This window comes from Stegostoma tigrinum, chromosome 20 (assembly GCF_030684315.1).
Source record: "Stegostoma tigrinum isolate sSteTig4 chromosome 20, sSteTig4.hap1, whole genome shotgun sequence".
NCBI classification, from domain to species: Eukaryota; Metazoa; Chordata; class Chondrichthyes; order Orectolobiformes; family Stegostomatidae; genus Stegostoma; species Stegostoma tigrinum.
Genome location: NC_081373.1, coordinates 45,187,033 through 45,201,543, shown reverse-complemented (window position 1 = coordinate 45,201,543; position 14,511 = coordinate 45,187,033). Strand labels below are relative to the sequence as shown.

At 42.5% G+C, this 14,511-nt stretch overlaps 1 protein-coding gene and 1 pseudogene across 1 annotated transcript; one reads left to right on the top strand and one right to left on the bottom strand.

The window, feature by feature from the left end:
- LOC125450265 (interferon-induced protein with tetratricopeptide repeats 5-like) overlaps window positions 1-14,511 on the top strand; it is a 120,568-nt pseudogene that overhangs the window by 36,978 nt on the left and 69,079 nt on the right.
- Window positions 1,916-3,190, bottom strand: ch25h (cholesterol 25-hydroxylase). The gene has a single exon (XM_048551232.2). The coding sequence runs from the start codon at window positions 3,011-3,013 to the stop codon at window positions 2,186-2,188; it is 828 nt and encodes a 275-aa protein (XP_048407189.2). The 5' UTR covers window positions 3,014-3,190; the 3' UTR covers window positions 1,916-2,185.

The window sequence follows — 14,511 nt, the reverse complement described above, 5'->3', positions numbered from 1 at the left end:
GTGCAAAATTATTGATAGCTTCTATTTAAGTTTACATCTGTAATATTTAAATTAATTTTTCACTTTTTGTTTCTTTTCCATTAGGATTGTCTCTTAACCCAATCAATGATTTTTTCTACTGATCTTTCTGAATGCGATTGGGCTCCAATTTACTTTATTTCTTTCCCCGTTATTTCCCTGTTTTTATCTCAATCCTGATGCATATTGATTAAGGTAATAGACTGTTAATCTACCATTCATAGAGATTACAGATGCCCTGTTGCTTTCACTGTCATAGGCCCACAGGATTGTAAGGCTGCACTCTCAATGGAAAGAGATGACTGGTAGTTGGTTTAACCTGAGGGTCACCAATGGAAAAAGTTGAGAAGAAGAGTCGTTCATGGTAGCCTCAGGTCTTCCTCAAAGGGCTAAAAGATATTGGAAGAGATCTGAAGGAAAATATCCATTGATGCTTGTATTCTGGATTAGTACCTGAACTCGCCCATCTTTACTTGTTCGTTTGAATTATTAAAATAGGGGTAGAGAGTGTAGTAGTTATATGTTAGTAATTCATGTTTCTTTTCTGCTATTAGTTAAGAACAATTTGTTTCAATAAACAGAGATAACAAGGTGCAGAGCTGGATGAGCACAGCAGGCCAAGCAGCGCCAGAGAAGTAGGAAAGTTGATGTTTCGGGCCTAGACTCTTCCTCAGAATATTTTCTTTCTGAAGAAGGGTCTAGGCCCGAAACATCAGCTTTCCTGCTCCTCTGATGCTGCTTGGCCTGCTGTGCTCATCCAGTCTGCATCTTGTTATCTCAGATTCTCCAGCATCTGCAGTCCCTACTATATCTGTTGCAATAAACAGCTGTTTTCTTGTCGAGTACATAAATTTGGTGAGCGGACCTGGGCTCATCAGTCAGGTAAATTGGGAGCTTTGATTAAATCTTTTCACATTTGTGACAACTCTGGGAGTAGTACCATTATCCCAGTGAGTCATAATAAAAACAGGTTTAAAAACAATCAATTATCGGCTTTTTTTCAGTTTTCAGTTGAAACTTCCTAGAATGGCCTCTGCTTCAGTTTTTATGGTTATGATTTGTCACTGCCTGCCATAAGCGGTATGATGGTTGATCATTACTGTATCCTTACAGTCCCTTCTTTTTAATAACAGCTGTTCGGAATAATCATTTAGGAATTCCTGATAGACACAACTCAAGCATCCATTGGCAAACATAATGAAATCTGAAAAACTTACAGTCATCATATCTTTTGTAGATAGGGACTTTTCCTCATAGAACAATGTGGATCTAGTGTGGTTCTGATGAATATAGAAATCCTTCACTCTGGTTTTCTGCCCACCACATGCAGTCAGCATGTTGCATTGTGCGTACTTTTCAAACTGTCACTTGGCACATTCTAATGACAACATTGCTCTTGAGTGGCACGTTGGTTGCCTCTGCCACACTATCAATTGGCACATGACCACTCACCTCTGCTGCTCACTATAGAATGATAATAGACATTGTCAGCAAGGTTGTTAAGTCCTATTAAACATTATTCATTCCTGATAGGCCCTGTGATATCTGTTAATCCCTATTTAGTTGGCCAAGTTTCTTGGGTAAATTATTTCCTCCTCTTAGCAATAACCTTAATGAAAGGTTTCTGTGTGACATTCTGTCTGAAGTGGAGCACCCAAAACCCTATAACTGGCTCGCCTCAAACTGACATTAAAGTCAATGGCTAATGGTGATGGCCAATGGCCAATACAAGTACCTGCCATTTAAATTATGTCCAGACTCTACTAGAATTAAAGCATCTACTAAACCCCATTAATAAAAGCTGAGTATGTTTTGACTTCAAGGAACCACTTGATCTTTAAGGCACTTTTACTCTTCAAACACCACACCAATACAATTATATGAAAATTATATCCAGTTTTATTAATTTAAAATAAAGGAATAAAATTCTATTGAAAATATATTATTCCGAGGCAAGAAAAAAAAATATAAAGTGGCATTTTTCCTAACAGAAGTAACCTTTAAAGTGCAGTGCATAATCGGTACATTTTACATAATCGTTTTGGTCTCGTACAAATCACTGGCCAGCAGAGTTCAAGTCCTTCTTCAACAAAGTCCAAACTTTCCAGAGCAAATAAATAATAGTCTTCTTTCCTTCCTTCTGGGTAAAAAGGAGGCCGGGAGCAAATCACCGGCTCTTGCTGCGTAGTGTACTGTAAGTGCCCAACAGTTTGTCCCAGTGAGTAAAGTAAGGCGCATAGTTCGTTTTGAACTTCATGTGGTGGAGGTCGTGGTGAGGAGCACCCCCGTACAGTCCGAAAGGCACCAGCCTGTGCGTGGACCAAGGCAGGTCGTAGCCCGAATGGTCCTCCACCGAGAGCCAGATGTTGCAGATGAAGAACATCAGCTTGGTGAGGGGATGGCAGTGCAGAATGACCGGGTTGATCGCGGCGAAGAAGCCCAGCGACAGGGTCTCCCAAGCTCCCGAGTGCTCGGTGGTCAGGGCGAAGGTGGCTGTGTACTGGTGGTGGACCTTATGAAAGGTGCGATACAACCAGGGCACTCGGTGGTGCAACAGGTGCCAGACGAAGTACTGGAAGTCGAAGAGCAGCAGGCAGGCGGCGACGTCCAGCAGGAGGCGGTGCAGCTCGGGCGCTGAGGGCGGCAGCTGGACCGGGCGCCAGTACCAATGCGCCACCGACAGCGGGAAGATGTAGACCAGGTGGATGTACAGGGTCTGAGCCACGCAGCTAGCCATCATCCCCAGGGTCGGGTTGTTCTGAGCCTGGATCTTGTACTTCCTCAGGAAGGGGAGCCTGGTCGCTATGAGGTCCAGGCCGATGTAAGGCAGGCAGAAAGTCAAGTAGACCACCAAGGAGAACGCGACGGGGAAGAAGGGAGATTTGATCCATTGCTGCTTGGCCCGTACCGCGTCCCAGACGGGCTGTAGGAGAAGGGCAGCCTCCGGCGGCATGGCTCCCATATGGGTAACATTGTATCTAGCAGCGCTACTCATTGCTGCTCAGCGCTGTGCTTGTGGGTTTGCTACACCGTGTGTAACCCCTGCCTTATGTATTTGAACACAACGGACGTCACAACTTTCTCCTCTTCCGGAAACAGCCCAACTATTCTCTACACTCAGGTCGAGAAAAAAAACACAAAAAGTCTCTCCATTGCACTGGTCGTTAGCAGAGATTTGTACAAACAACTTTGCCCAGCGTGACTGTTTTTAGTTTTTAATTGTTCTGGCGGTTGGGCCGATTCCGTTTCCCTTCCCCTTCCAATTCAACTGGATTAACTCTTCCAGGCGCAGTTCCTTCACTTGGAATCAGTAAAGGTTCAGCCGTGGGTTCTGAGTGTCCACTGCAACCTTCCCCAAACACCCCCACCTCCCCTAAATAACTTCACTACCTGTCAACACCTCAATTCAATGTTTAAAGTGGTCAACGATTTGCCAATTTGACATGCGACCGGCTTTAAACTTATAAACGAAGGATGGTGTTTTATTTTAAATTTCATTGCCCAATCTGTTTCGGCTCGAAATGGGAAACTGCTTTCACCCTTCCTGATTGTCCTGGATATCATAGCCTTGAGAACTGTGTTACAGGGGAATCTGTAATAAACTGCCCCCTTAATAATTTCAAATACCCCATGGTGCCTTGGCTAACATTTCAGTCCAAGTGTGCCTCTTATGTGTGGACGTGAAGCTTTTGTTCATGATTGAGGACTGGCTTTTTTATGTGCCGACTTGCTTAGTGGGTTTTTGTTTAATCTATGGGTTTGCTGTTTTTAATGTGAGTCCTTGTTTTTTTTAATGTGAGAACTTTTTTTTCTACGCGTTCCCTTGCCTGCTTACCGAAAGGTTACATTATAAAAAAAAATCGCATGCAATGTATTGGGCATCCGAAATTCATTCATTAAAAGAGAAAGTCAGGTGTATTTCGTTCAGAACACGTTGCGGCACTCTGGTATTTCATTGAGAGATTAAAAAAAAACTCAAAGCATTTCCGGTCATTGGCACCTTACGAAGGTGTTCACTCATGTTTCTTTGAAGTTTACCTCTTTGAATAGCATCCTGTAGGGAGCCTGTGGCTACTGCTTCTCTACGAGATGGTACCACTTTTTGATGCCTCTCGCTGTGAAAGGGAGATTGGTCAACATGTAGTCTTACCAGATCATTGTCATCACCGCTTGGCAACGAGCCAGCGAAGGAAATAAATTAAAACTCCAGACAGGGATTTTTTTTTAAAAAAAGTGAATCTATGTCAAAAGGAAACCTCAGAGACAATAAGTGAATGGAACAATTTTATGTCACTGTTCCTCCATTGTGTACAGCTCAAAAATATGAAACCGACATGTAGCAACACGATAATACTATCTTCAGCCTATACCGTTCTTAAAAATATCACCTTAACAGGGGAGTGATAAATTAATCGCTTCATTTACGTTTTTTGTAACTCTGTGAAAGGCATTGCATTCCAGTATGGTCCTCGCCCAAGAATATATTACCTAAAATGTCCCCATTTCTACATTTATAACTTCCTTTCCCTTAAGAGCATGGACACAATGTCTACACAAGCAACCATAGACGGCGTGTTTTTGAATGCTTTTAACCGTGCCGAGCAACATCCCGCTTTTCACTTGACAACTATCCAAAATATTCTGAATACCTTTGATAGTGAAGAGTGTTTCTATTTGATGAAAGCATTACATTGTCTCAGTAGCCCTCTGGTGGCACATTGGTATTGCTAGTATTTGAATTCAATAAATATCTGGAATTCACAATCTAATGATGACCACTGTCGATTGTCAGAAAAAAAACTCATTTGACTCACTAATGTCCTTAAGGGAATGAAACTGCCATTCTTAGCTGGTCTGGCCTAAATGTGACTCCAGATCCACAGCAATGTGATAATAAAATGTGAGGCTGGATGAACACAGCAGGCCAAGCAGCATCTCAGGAGCACAAAAGCTTTAACTCCACAGCAATGTGGTTGACTCTGAACTGCTTCACTGAACGGGTTGTTCCTCTCTTTAAAAAAGGTTATATTTAAACAGCTTGGGTTGATTTGTTTAAGGTTTCTGTGGACTTTTGTTGATTAAACTGTCCGACGAACCCAGGTTTTAGAAAATTCCATCTGTTAGCTTTAAGAATGTTTGATTGCTCCTCTATCTTCAAGTTTTGATTATTGCCTAAGGGGGTTACCTATTCATGTTGCTGAATTTCACAGAAGGTTTAAGAGAAATTAAGCTGATCATTCACTGCACAACACCACAAATGTCAGAAATCTGAAATATAAACAGAAGATGCTGAAAACTGGCAGGAGTTCAGTGAAAATAGGTTGAATATTGCCAGCCCTTAATCAGTTTGGAAACGACAGAGTACAAAACAGGTTTGGATTGCTCTAAAGGAAATGGGGTGGGCGGGGGTGTGTCAGCATTGTTGGGGAGGAAAAATCAAAAATGCAGGGCAGTATTAAAGCAAGTGTGATATATGCCAAAAATATATTAGGGAAGTTAGTCTAAGATTGATATGTCTGGAATGCTTAAAGTGCATAATGCTTCATTTAAAAAGTGTACCCACAGAGAAGTCAGAATGAGAGTCGAATGCTTTGCAGCAATTTGGACTCAACGTTGAGCTCAACTATCCCCTTTGCAGTTTTAATAGAGTCATCAGCCTGAAACATTAACTCTGTGCCCCTTTCCATAGATGGCTAAGGTAATTTGCACATTTTTCAGCCTTTTCTGCTTTTATTACACTCAGCAAGGTGTGAAATATTTTTAGTGTCACTGCTTTTTGGAGAAATAATTTAGAGATATTCCCAGTTTTCATATGACTGCAAAATACCTGATGATGGGAATGAAGGGGGTTTGGTGGGTGGGAGTGGACGATGCTCCAGGTAAATTATAGAACATAGAATGTAGAACATTACAGCACAGTACAGGACCTTCGGCGCTCAATGTTGTGCCGACCTGTCAAATCGATCTCAAGCCCATCTAACCTACGCTATTCCATGTACGTCCATATGCTTATCCAATGATGACTTAAATGTACCTAAAGTTGGTGAATCTATTACCGTTGCAGGCAAAGCGTTCTATTCCCTTACTACTCTCTGAGTAAAGAAACTACCTCTGACATCTGTCCTATATCTTTCACCCCTCAATTTAAAGCTATGCCCCCTCGTGCTCGCCGTCACCATCCTAGGAAAAAGGCTCTCCCTATCCACCCTATCTAACCCTCTGATTATTTTATATGTTTCAATTAAGTTACCTCTCAACCTTCTTCTCTCTAATGAAAACAGCCTCAAGTCCCTCAGCCTTTCCTCGTAAGACCTTCCCTCCATATCACGCAACATCCTAGTAAATCTCCTCTGCACCCTTTCCAAAGCTTCCACGTCCTTCTTATAATGCGGTGACCAGAACTGTACACAATACTCCAAGTGCGGCCGCACCAGAGTTTTGTACAGCTTCACCATAACCTCTTGGTTCCGGAACTCGATCCCTCTATTAATAAAAGCTAAAACACTGTATGCCTTCTCAACAGCCCTGTCAACCTGGGTGGCAACTTTCAAGGATCTGTGTACATGGACACCGAGATCTCTCTGCTCATCTGCACTACTAAGAATCTTACCTTTAGCCCTGTACTTTGCCTTCTGGTTACACCTACCAAAGTGCATCACCTCACACTTGTCTGCATTAAACTCCATTTGCCACCTCTCAGCCCAGCTCTGCAGCTTATCTATGTCTCTCTGCAACCCTCGGCATCCTTCGTCACTATCCACAACTCCACTGACCTTAGTGTCGTCTGCAAATTTACTAACCCATCCTTCTACACCCTCATCCAGGTCATTTATAAAAATGACAAACAGCAGTGGACCCAACACCGACCCTTGCGGTACACCACTAGTAACTGGTCTCCAGGATGAACATTTCCCATCAACTACCACCCTCTGTCTCCTTTCAGCAAGCCAATTTCCGATCCAAACTGCTATATCTCCCACAATTCCATTCCTCCGCATTTTGTACAATAGCCTATTGTGGGGAACCTTATCGAATGCCTTGCTGAAATCCATATACACCACATCAAGCGGTTTACTCTCATCTACCTGTTTGGTCACCTTCTCAAAGAACTCATTAAGGTTTATCTAGTCACAAATGATCAATTTCATTTTTCTTTTGCCTGTATATTTCCACACTTCAGAAAAAAGGTAAAATTCCTGTTTCTGAAGAAGGGTTAGTGGAACCAAAACATTTACCCTGTTTTCTCTCCACAGACGCTGCCAGGTCTGCTGAGTTTTTTTTTCCAGCAATTCCTGGTTTTGTTCTAGAAATCCTAGGTGGTTGCTTAAAATAATCACTAAATTGTGATAAATAGAGGAGAATTTGACATGCAATTTTACTGAAAACATTGACAAGATTTTTTTCATTTAAAAGAAATGCAGCCTTTGTGCAAGCACATTTAATTATGTAAGGAAAATTAAAAATGAACACTGCCCATTTACCTTGTACTCAGCAAATACAAAATCAACGTGCTTTTCTCTGTCACATAAAATGTAAGCAGCAAATGCTGTTAGTTGAGGTAGCTTATTCAGATACAACTCTGGGGAATTTCAGCACTACATGTTTTGTTTCACTTTCATGAATCATCAAAGCTATTGTCTGAAATGAATGTAAAAAGGAAATTGAAACTGACAAATGCAGGACAATCATGTTCAACTTCAAAATCATGAAGGCTTTACACAAAGAGCAAATAAGAAAAGGAGTGTTCCTTGGCAGGAGGATTGAGAGCCAGAGGACTCTAATTTCAGCTAAATAGAAAAGGATCGAAGGTGACAAGAAGATAGAACATAGAACATAGAACAGTACAGCACAGAACAGGCCCTTCAGCCCACAATGTTGTGCCGACCATTGATCCTCATGTATGCACCCTCAAATCTCTGACCATATACATGTCCAGCAGTCTCTTAAATGACCCCAATGACCTTGCTTCCACAACTGCTGCTGGCAATGTATTCCATGCTCTCACAACTCTCTGCGTAAAGAACCTGCCTCTGACATCCCCTCTATACTTTCCACCAACCAGCTTAAAACTATGACCCCTCGTGCTAGCCATTTCTGCCCTGGGAAATAGTCTCTGGCTATCAACTCTATCTATGCCTCTCATTATCTTGTATACCTCAATTAGGTCCCCTCTCCTCCTCCTTTTCTCCAATGAAAAGAGACCGAGCTCAGTCAACCTCTCTTCATAAGATAAGCCCTCCAGTCCAGGCAGCATCCTGGTAAACCTCCTCTGAACCCTCTCCAAAGCATCCACATCTTTCCTATAATAGGGCGCCCAGAACTGGACGCAGTATTCCAAGTGCGGTCTAACCAAAGTTTTATAGAGCTGCAACAAGATCTCACGACTCTTAAACTCAATCCCCCTGTTAATGAAAGCCAAAACACCATATGCTTTCTTAACAACCCTGTCCACTTGGGTGGCCATTTTAAGGGATCTATGTATCTGCACACCAAGATCCCTCTGTTCCTCCACGCTGCCAAGAATCCTATCCTTAATCCTGTACTCAGCTTTCAAATTCGACCTTCCAAAATGCATCACCTCGCATTTATCCAGGTCGAACTCCATCTGTCACCTCTCAGCCCATCTCTGCATCCTGTCAATGTCCCGCTGCAGCCTACAACAGCCCTCTACACTGTCAATGACACCTCCGACCTTTGTGTCGTCTGCAAACTTGCTGACCCATCCTTCAATCCCCTCATCCAAGTCATTAATAAAAATTACAAACAGTAGAGGCCCAAGGACAGAGCCCTGTGGAACCCCACTCACCACTGACTTCCAGGCAGAATATTTTCCTTCTACTACCACTCGCTGTCTTCTGTTGGCCAGCCAATTCTGTATCCAAGCAGCTAAGTTCCCCTGTATCCCATTCCTCCTGACCTTCTGAATGAGCCTACCATGGGGAACCTTATCAAATGCCTTACTGAAGTCCATATTCACCACATCCACAGCTCGACCCTCATCAACTTTTCTAGTCACATCCTCAAAAAACTCGATAAGGTTTGTAAGGCATGACCTACCCCTCACAAAGCCGTGTTGACTGTATTTGATCAAGCCATGCTCTTCCAGATGGTCATAAATCTTATTCCTCAGAATCCTTTCTAACACCTTGCAGACGACAGACGTGAGACTTACCGGTCTATAATTGCCAGGGATTTCCCTATTTCCTTTCTTGAAGAGAGGAATTACATTTGCCTCTCTCCAGTCCTCAGGTACGACTCCAGTGGAGAGCGAGGATGCAAAGATCTTCGCAAGTGGCGAAGCAATTGCATTTCTCGCTTCCCAAAGCAGCCGAGGACAAATCTGGTCCGGGCCTGGCGACTTGTCAATCTTAATGTTTGACAAAATTTTCAGCACATCAGCTTCCTCTATCTCTACCCATTCCAGAATGCACACCTGCTCTTCAAAGGTTTCATTCACTACAAAGATCGTTTCTTTCGTAAAGACAGAAGCAAAAAACTCATTTAGGGCTTCCCCTACCTCCTCAGGCTCCACACACAAGTTCCCTATGCTATCCCTGATCGGCCCTACTCTTTCTTTGATCATTCTCTTATTCCTCTCGTAAGTGTAAAATGCCTTTGTGTTTTCCCGGATTCCTTCTGCCAAGCCTTTCTCCTGCCCCCTCCTGGCTCTCCTCAGACCATTTTTGAGCTCCTTCCTTGCCTGCATGTAATCCTCTCTAGCTGAACTTGACCCTAGCTTCCTCCACCTTATGTAAGCTACCTTCTTCCTTTTCACTAGAAGCTCCATCGCTCTCGTCATCCAAGGTTCCTTTATCTTACCCCTTCTTGCCTGTCTCAGAGGGACATATTTACTCATCACTCCCAACAACTGTTCCTTAAACAGTCTCCACATGTCTATAGTTCCCTTACCATGGAACAACTGCTCCCAGTCCATGCTTCCTAACTCATGTCTAATCGCATCATAGTTTCCTCTTCCCCAATTAAATATCCTCCCATTTTGCCTAATCCTCTCCTTCTCCATAGCTATGTAGAATGTGATAAAAGCATTTTTTTAAACAGTGTCATTTGGATCTAGGATACATATTATCTGAAAAGATGGGGGAGGGAGGTTTGTTCAGGCTTTCAAAAGGGAATTGAATAACTAACTCAGGAGAAAATAAAAGACAAATTGCAGTGTGAGGGAGAAAAACAAGGTAGTAGGGCTAACTAAATTGTTCTTCCAGAGAGTTGACATGGGAATGAAGGGTTGAATGGTCTACTCCAGTCCTATAGCTATTCTGTGATACTATAATTCTATGATATATTCAAAACTGAATGTCAGGATAAAGCTAGCAACTGCAGGCCAATCAGTTTAACTGAGAATGGTATGAAAGCTTTTAAAGATGATAATCCAAAACAAATTAACAATCACTTGGACAAATATAGATTAAATAATTAAGGAAAACCAGTGTGGGTGTGTTAAAGGAAAATTATGCTGAACTAATTTAATTAAGTTTTTGATGAGGTAGGAGATAGGTTTTATGAGGATATTGTGATTGACACGAAGTATATTGACTGTTGAAATGAGTTTGATAAAGTGTTATATACCAGAATTGTCAGAAAGGTTAAAACCCATGGTATAAAAGGACAGTAACAGCATGGATATAAAGCTGGCTGAATAACATCACATAGTAAAATAGAGGTAAATTATTGTTTTTCAGACTGGAGATAAATATGCAGGGGTTGGTATTAGGAACACCACTTTCTTTGATCTATATTATTGACATAAACTTGGTTGTTTTGTGGAAGATTCAATTTGATTGAAAAATAATAAATGTAATTCTTTTATTCAAAAAAGCGAGAGAGAAAGAAATTAGGAAACTATTGGGCAGTTAGCTTAACATCACTTATCAGGAAGATGTTGCAAATGATCATTTAAGACATTACAGCAGGGCACTTAGAAAAATTCAGGTAATCGGGCAGTGTCAGCATGGTTTTGTGAAAGGAAAATCATGTTTAGCCAATTCTTTGGGGTTCTTTGAGGAAGGAACTTATGCAGTGGATAAAGGGGAACTGAGGCACTTAGATTTCCAGCAGGCAGTAGATAATGTGCCATATCAACAGTTATTATGGAAAGTAAAAGTTTATGGTGTAGATGTTATCATGTTAGCATTGACAGGAGGTTGATAACTAACAGAGAAAAACAGACAGCAAACATAAATGGGTCATTTTCTAGTTAGCGAGATATAATGGGGTGATATACTTCAGTGATTAGGCATAGAGTCGTAGAGATATACAGCGTTGAAATAGATCCTTCGGTTCAACTCATCTATGCCGAGCAGATATCCTAAATAAATCCAGTCCCATTTGGCAGCATTTGGCCCAAATTCCACCAAACCATTCCGATTGATATGCCCTTGCAGATGCCTTTTAAATGATGTAATTGTACCAGCCTCCACCACTTCCTCTGTCAGTTCATTTTGTACATGCACTACACTCTGCATAAAAAAGTTACCCCTTAGATCCCTTCTAAATCTTTCTCCTCTCACTTTAAACCTATGGCCCCTGGCTTTGGACTCCTCTACCATGGAGAAAAGACCTTGATTATTTACTCTAACCATGTCCGTCATGATGTTATTAACCTCTATAAGATCATCCCTCAACTTCCAGAGAAAATAACCCCAGCCTATTCAGCCTCTCCCTAAAGTGCAACCCCTCCAACTCCGGCAACATCCTTGTAATCTTCTTTGAACCCATTCAAGTTTAACAACATCGTTTCCATAACAAGTAGACCACAATTGAATGCAGTATTCAATAAGTGGCCTAACCTTTAGTGTTAAGGGTCCAACATGTTGCAATTTATATCAATAACTTAGATGAAGGGAACAAAAGCATTGCTGCTGGTATTTCTGATGCGGTAAAGGTAGATTGTAAAGTAAGTTATGGAAGGGACATTAGGAGGCTACAAATGGATGTAGATCAGTTAAATAAATGGACAAGGATCTGGTAAGTGGAGTATAAAGTGGGAAAATATGAAGTTGTCGACTTTAGATGGAAGAATAAAAAAGAAGCATGTGTTATCGAAACAGTGAGAGGCTTTAGAGCTCTGAGATGCAGAGAGATCTAGGTGTACTGGTGCAAGAATTGAAAATGTTAGTAGGAAAACCAAATTAATGTTATCATTGATTGTGAGTGGAATTGAATATAAAAGTGTGGAGAACAGCCTTCAGAACCATTCAGTTCGGAAGAAAGGTCCTGAAATGTTAACTTTTTCTCCATTCAGATGCTCCCAGACCTGCTGAGTTTCTTTAATTTTGTTAGAGAGTATGGAAAATATGCTTCAGTTGTACAGGGCATAGGTTAGATCACGACTGGAGTCCTATATATAGTGTGGGTGTGGGAGGCAGCTCAGAAAAAGTTCACTAGACTATTCCCTGGAGTGAACAGGTTATCTAATGAGAAAACGTTGGACAGGTTTGGACTTGCTGGCGTTTAGAAGATGTACTTTTACTGAAACAAAATAAAATCCTGAAGCCCCTTGATAAGATATACATAAAAAAGGAGTTCCTTCTAGAGATTTAGGGGTTACAATTTAAAAACAAAGAGCCACTCCAATTTCAATAGAGACGAGGAGCACCTCTTAAAGAAAGGTGATGAGGAGTAGGTGGGAATCTGGAGATCAGATATGATCTTATTGAATAAGGGAGCAGGCTTGAGGGATCTAGAGGCCTGCCCCTGCTCTTCATAGTTAAATTTTCAGTTATGTTTTCTAAAGGGAAAGTTGGTGCTTTCCACTTTTAGAAAGCCTGGGTAAGCTTTCCCTTTCAGGTTCCACTGACCTTACCAACAGAAACCAAATCAAAACACCCCCGCTCGGTTCATGATACACAACTGCACCTCCCAGGCGCGAACCATTTTAACTCCCCCTCCCAGTCTTCAGGCGACATGTCCATCATGGGCCTCCTGCAGTGCCACAGTGATGCCACCCGAAGGTTGCAAGAACTGCAACTCATATTCCGTTGGGAACCCTGCAGCCCAATGGTATCAATATGGACTTCACAAGCTTCAAAATCTCCCCTTCCCCCCACTGCATCCCACAACCAGCCCAGCTCTTTCCCTCCCCCCACTGCATCCCAAAACCAGCCCAGCCTGTCTCCGCTTCCCTAACCTGTTCTTCCTTTCACCCATCCCTTCCTCCCACCTCAAGCCACACCTCCATTTCCTACCTACCATCTCATCCCGCCTCCTTGACCTGTCCGTCTTTCCTGGACTGACCTATCCCCTCCCTACCTTCCCACCTATACTCTCCTCTCCACCTATCTTCTTTTCTCTCCATCTTCAGTCCGCCTCCCCCTCTCTCCCTATTCAATCCAGTTCCCTCTCCCCATCCCCCTCTCTGATGAAGTGTCTAGGCCCGAAACGTCAGCTTTTGTGCTCCTGAGATGCTGCTTGGCCTGCTGTGTTCATCCAGCTCCACACTTTGTTATCAAGAGTTCTCTGCAGTCGTGTTCATTTAATGCTTCTCAAGTAGATTAACCCTTACTTTAAGCTAGTCGAGCAACAAGAAAGCTCAGTCATCCAGCTCTATAGGATGAGAACAAATAGAAAGTGAAGCTCTAGAGTGTAATTCACCTATCGTGATGCAGTGTCAGTGTCCTTACTGAGCCAGGAGGCCTCGGTTCAAGTCCTACCTCCTACAGAGGTGTGCAATAGCATCTCTAAGCAAGTTGATTAAACTATCAACACATACGCAGGGGATAGGCTAAATTTTAATGTGGACACTGAACAATCACTGGATTACCTCCAGCCACCTAGCTAGTTGGCCACCAGCTCATTCAGGACGTGAGAGGTTTCGGGCCGTGGCAGTGCCACCCAGAAAAGTGAGTTGGGGGTCGCCAGAGAATCAAGGATAGCTTAAAAAGAAGTGGATGTAGATGGGTAAATACAGATTAAAATTTAGAGGGCCAAGGATGGAGGGGAAAACCCTCCTGGGGAGTATATCTGGGACTTTGCCTCCTGCTTGCTGACCCTTTGGTCTGCTGAGGGAGGTCAACTCCATGTAAACGGTCCTCTTTCCATGAAGCAGGAGGATGTCCTGGTGTTCGGAAACAATCGTGGCCCTGGAAAGTGCAAATCTTCTGCCTACATCTATGAAGCTGATCTGTCTTCCCGCCAACTGCTGAAGACCCTGCCACTGTCTTACAGTTATACCCACCTCTGTTCCTACAGGATGGTAAAACACAGTTCCTTTATCATATTGACCAAATTTCAGCAGGAATTCTGATTAAGGATTGTGTAACTTCAACATAACTGCAGGGGAGCAGGAGTCCTTTTGTGGCACAGTGGCAGTTGCCCTATCACTGAACTGGGAAAGCTGGCTTCAAGACTTGCCTGCTGCAGGGATGTGTGATAGCAACTCTGATCGGGTTGATTTAAACAAAAATATTTGGACGTTGCTTTAGATCCTGACACCCTTTATTGTCTTTATGTTACTTAATCCTATTTGAACTGGTT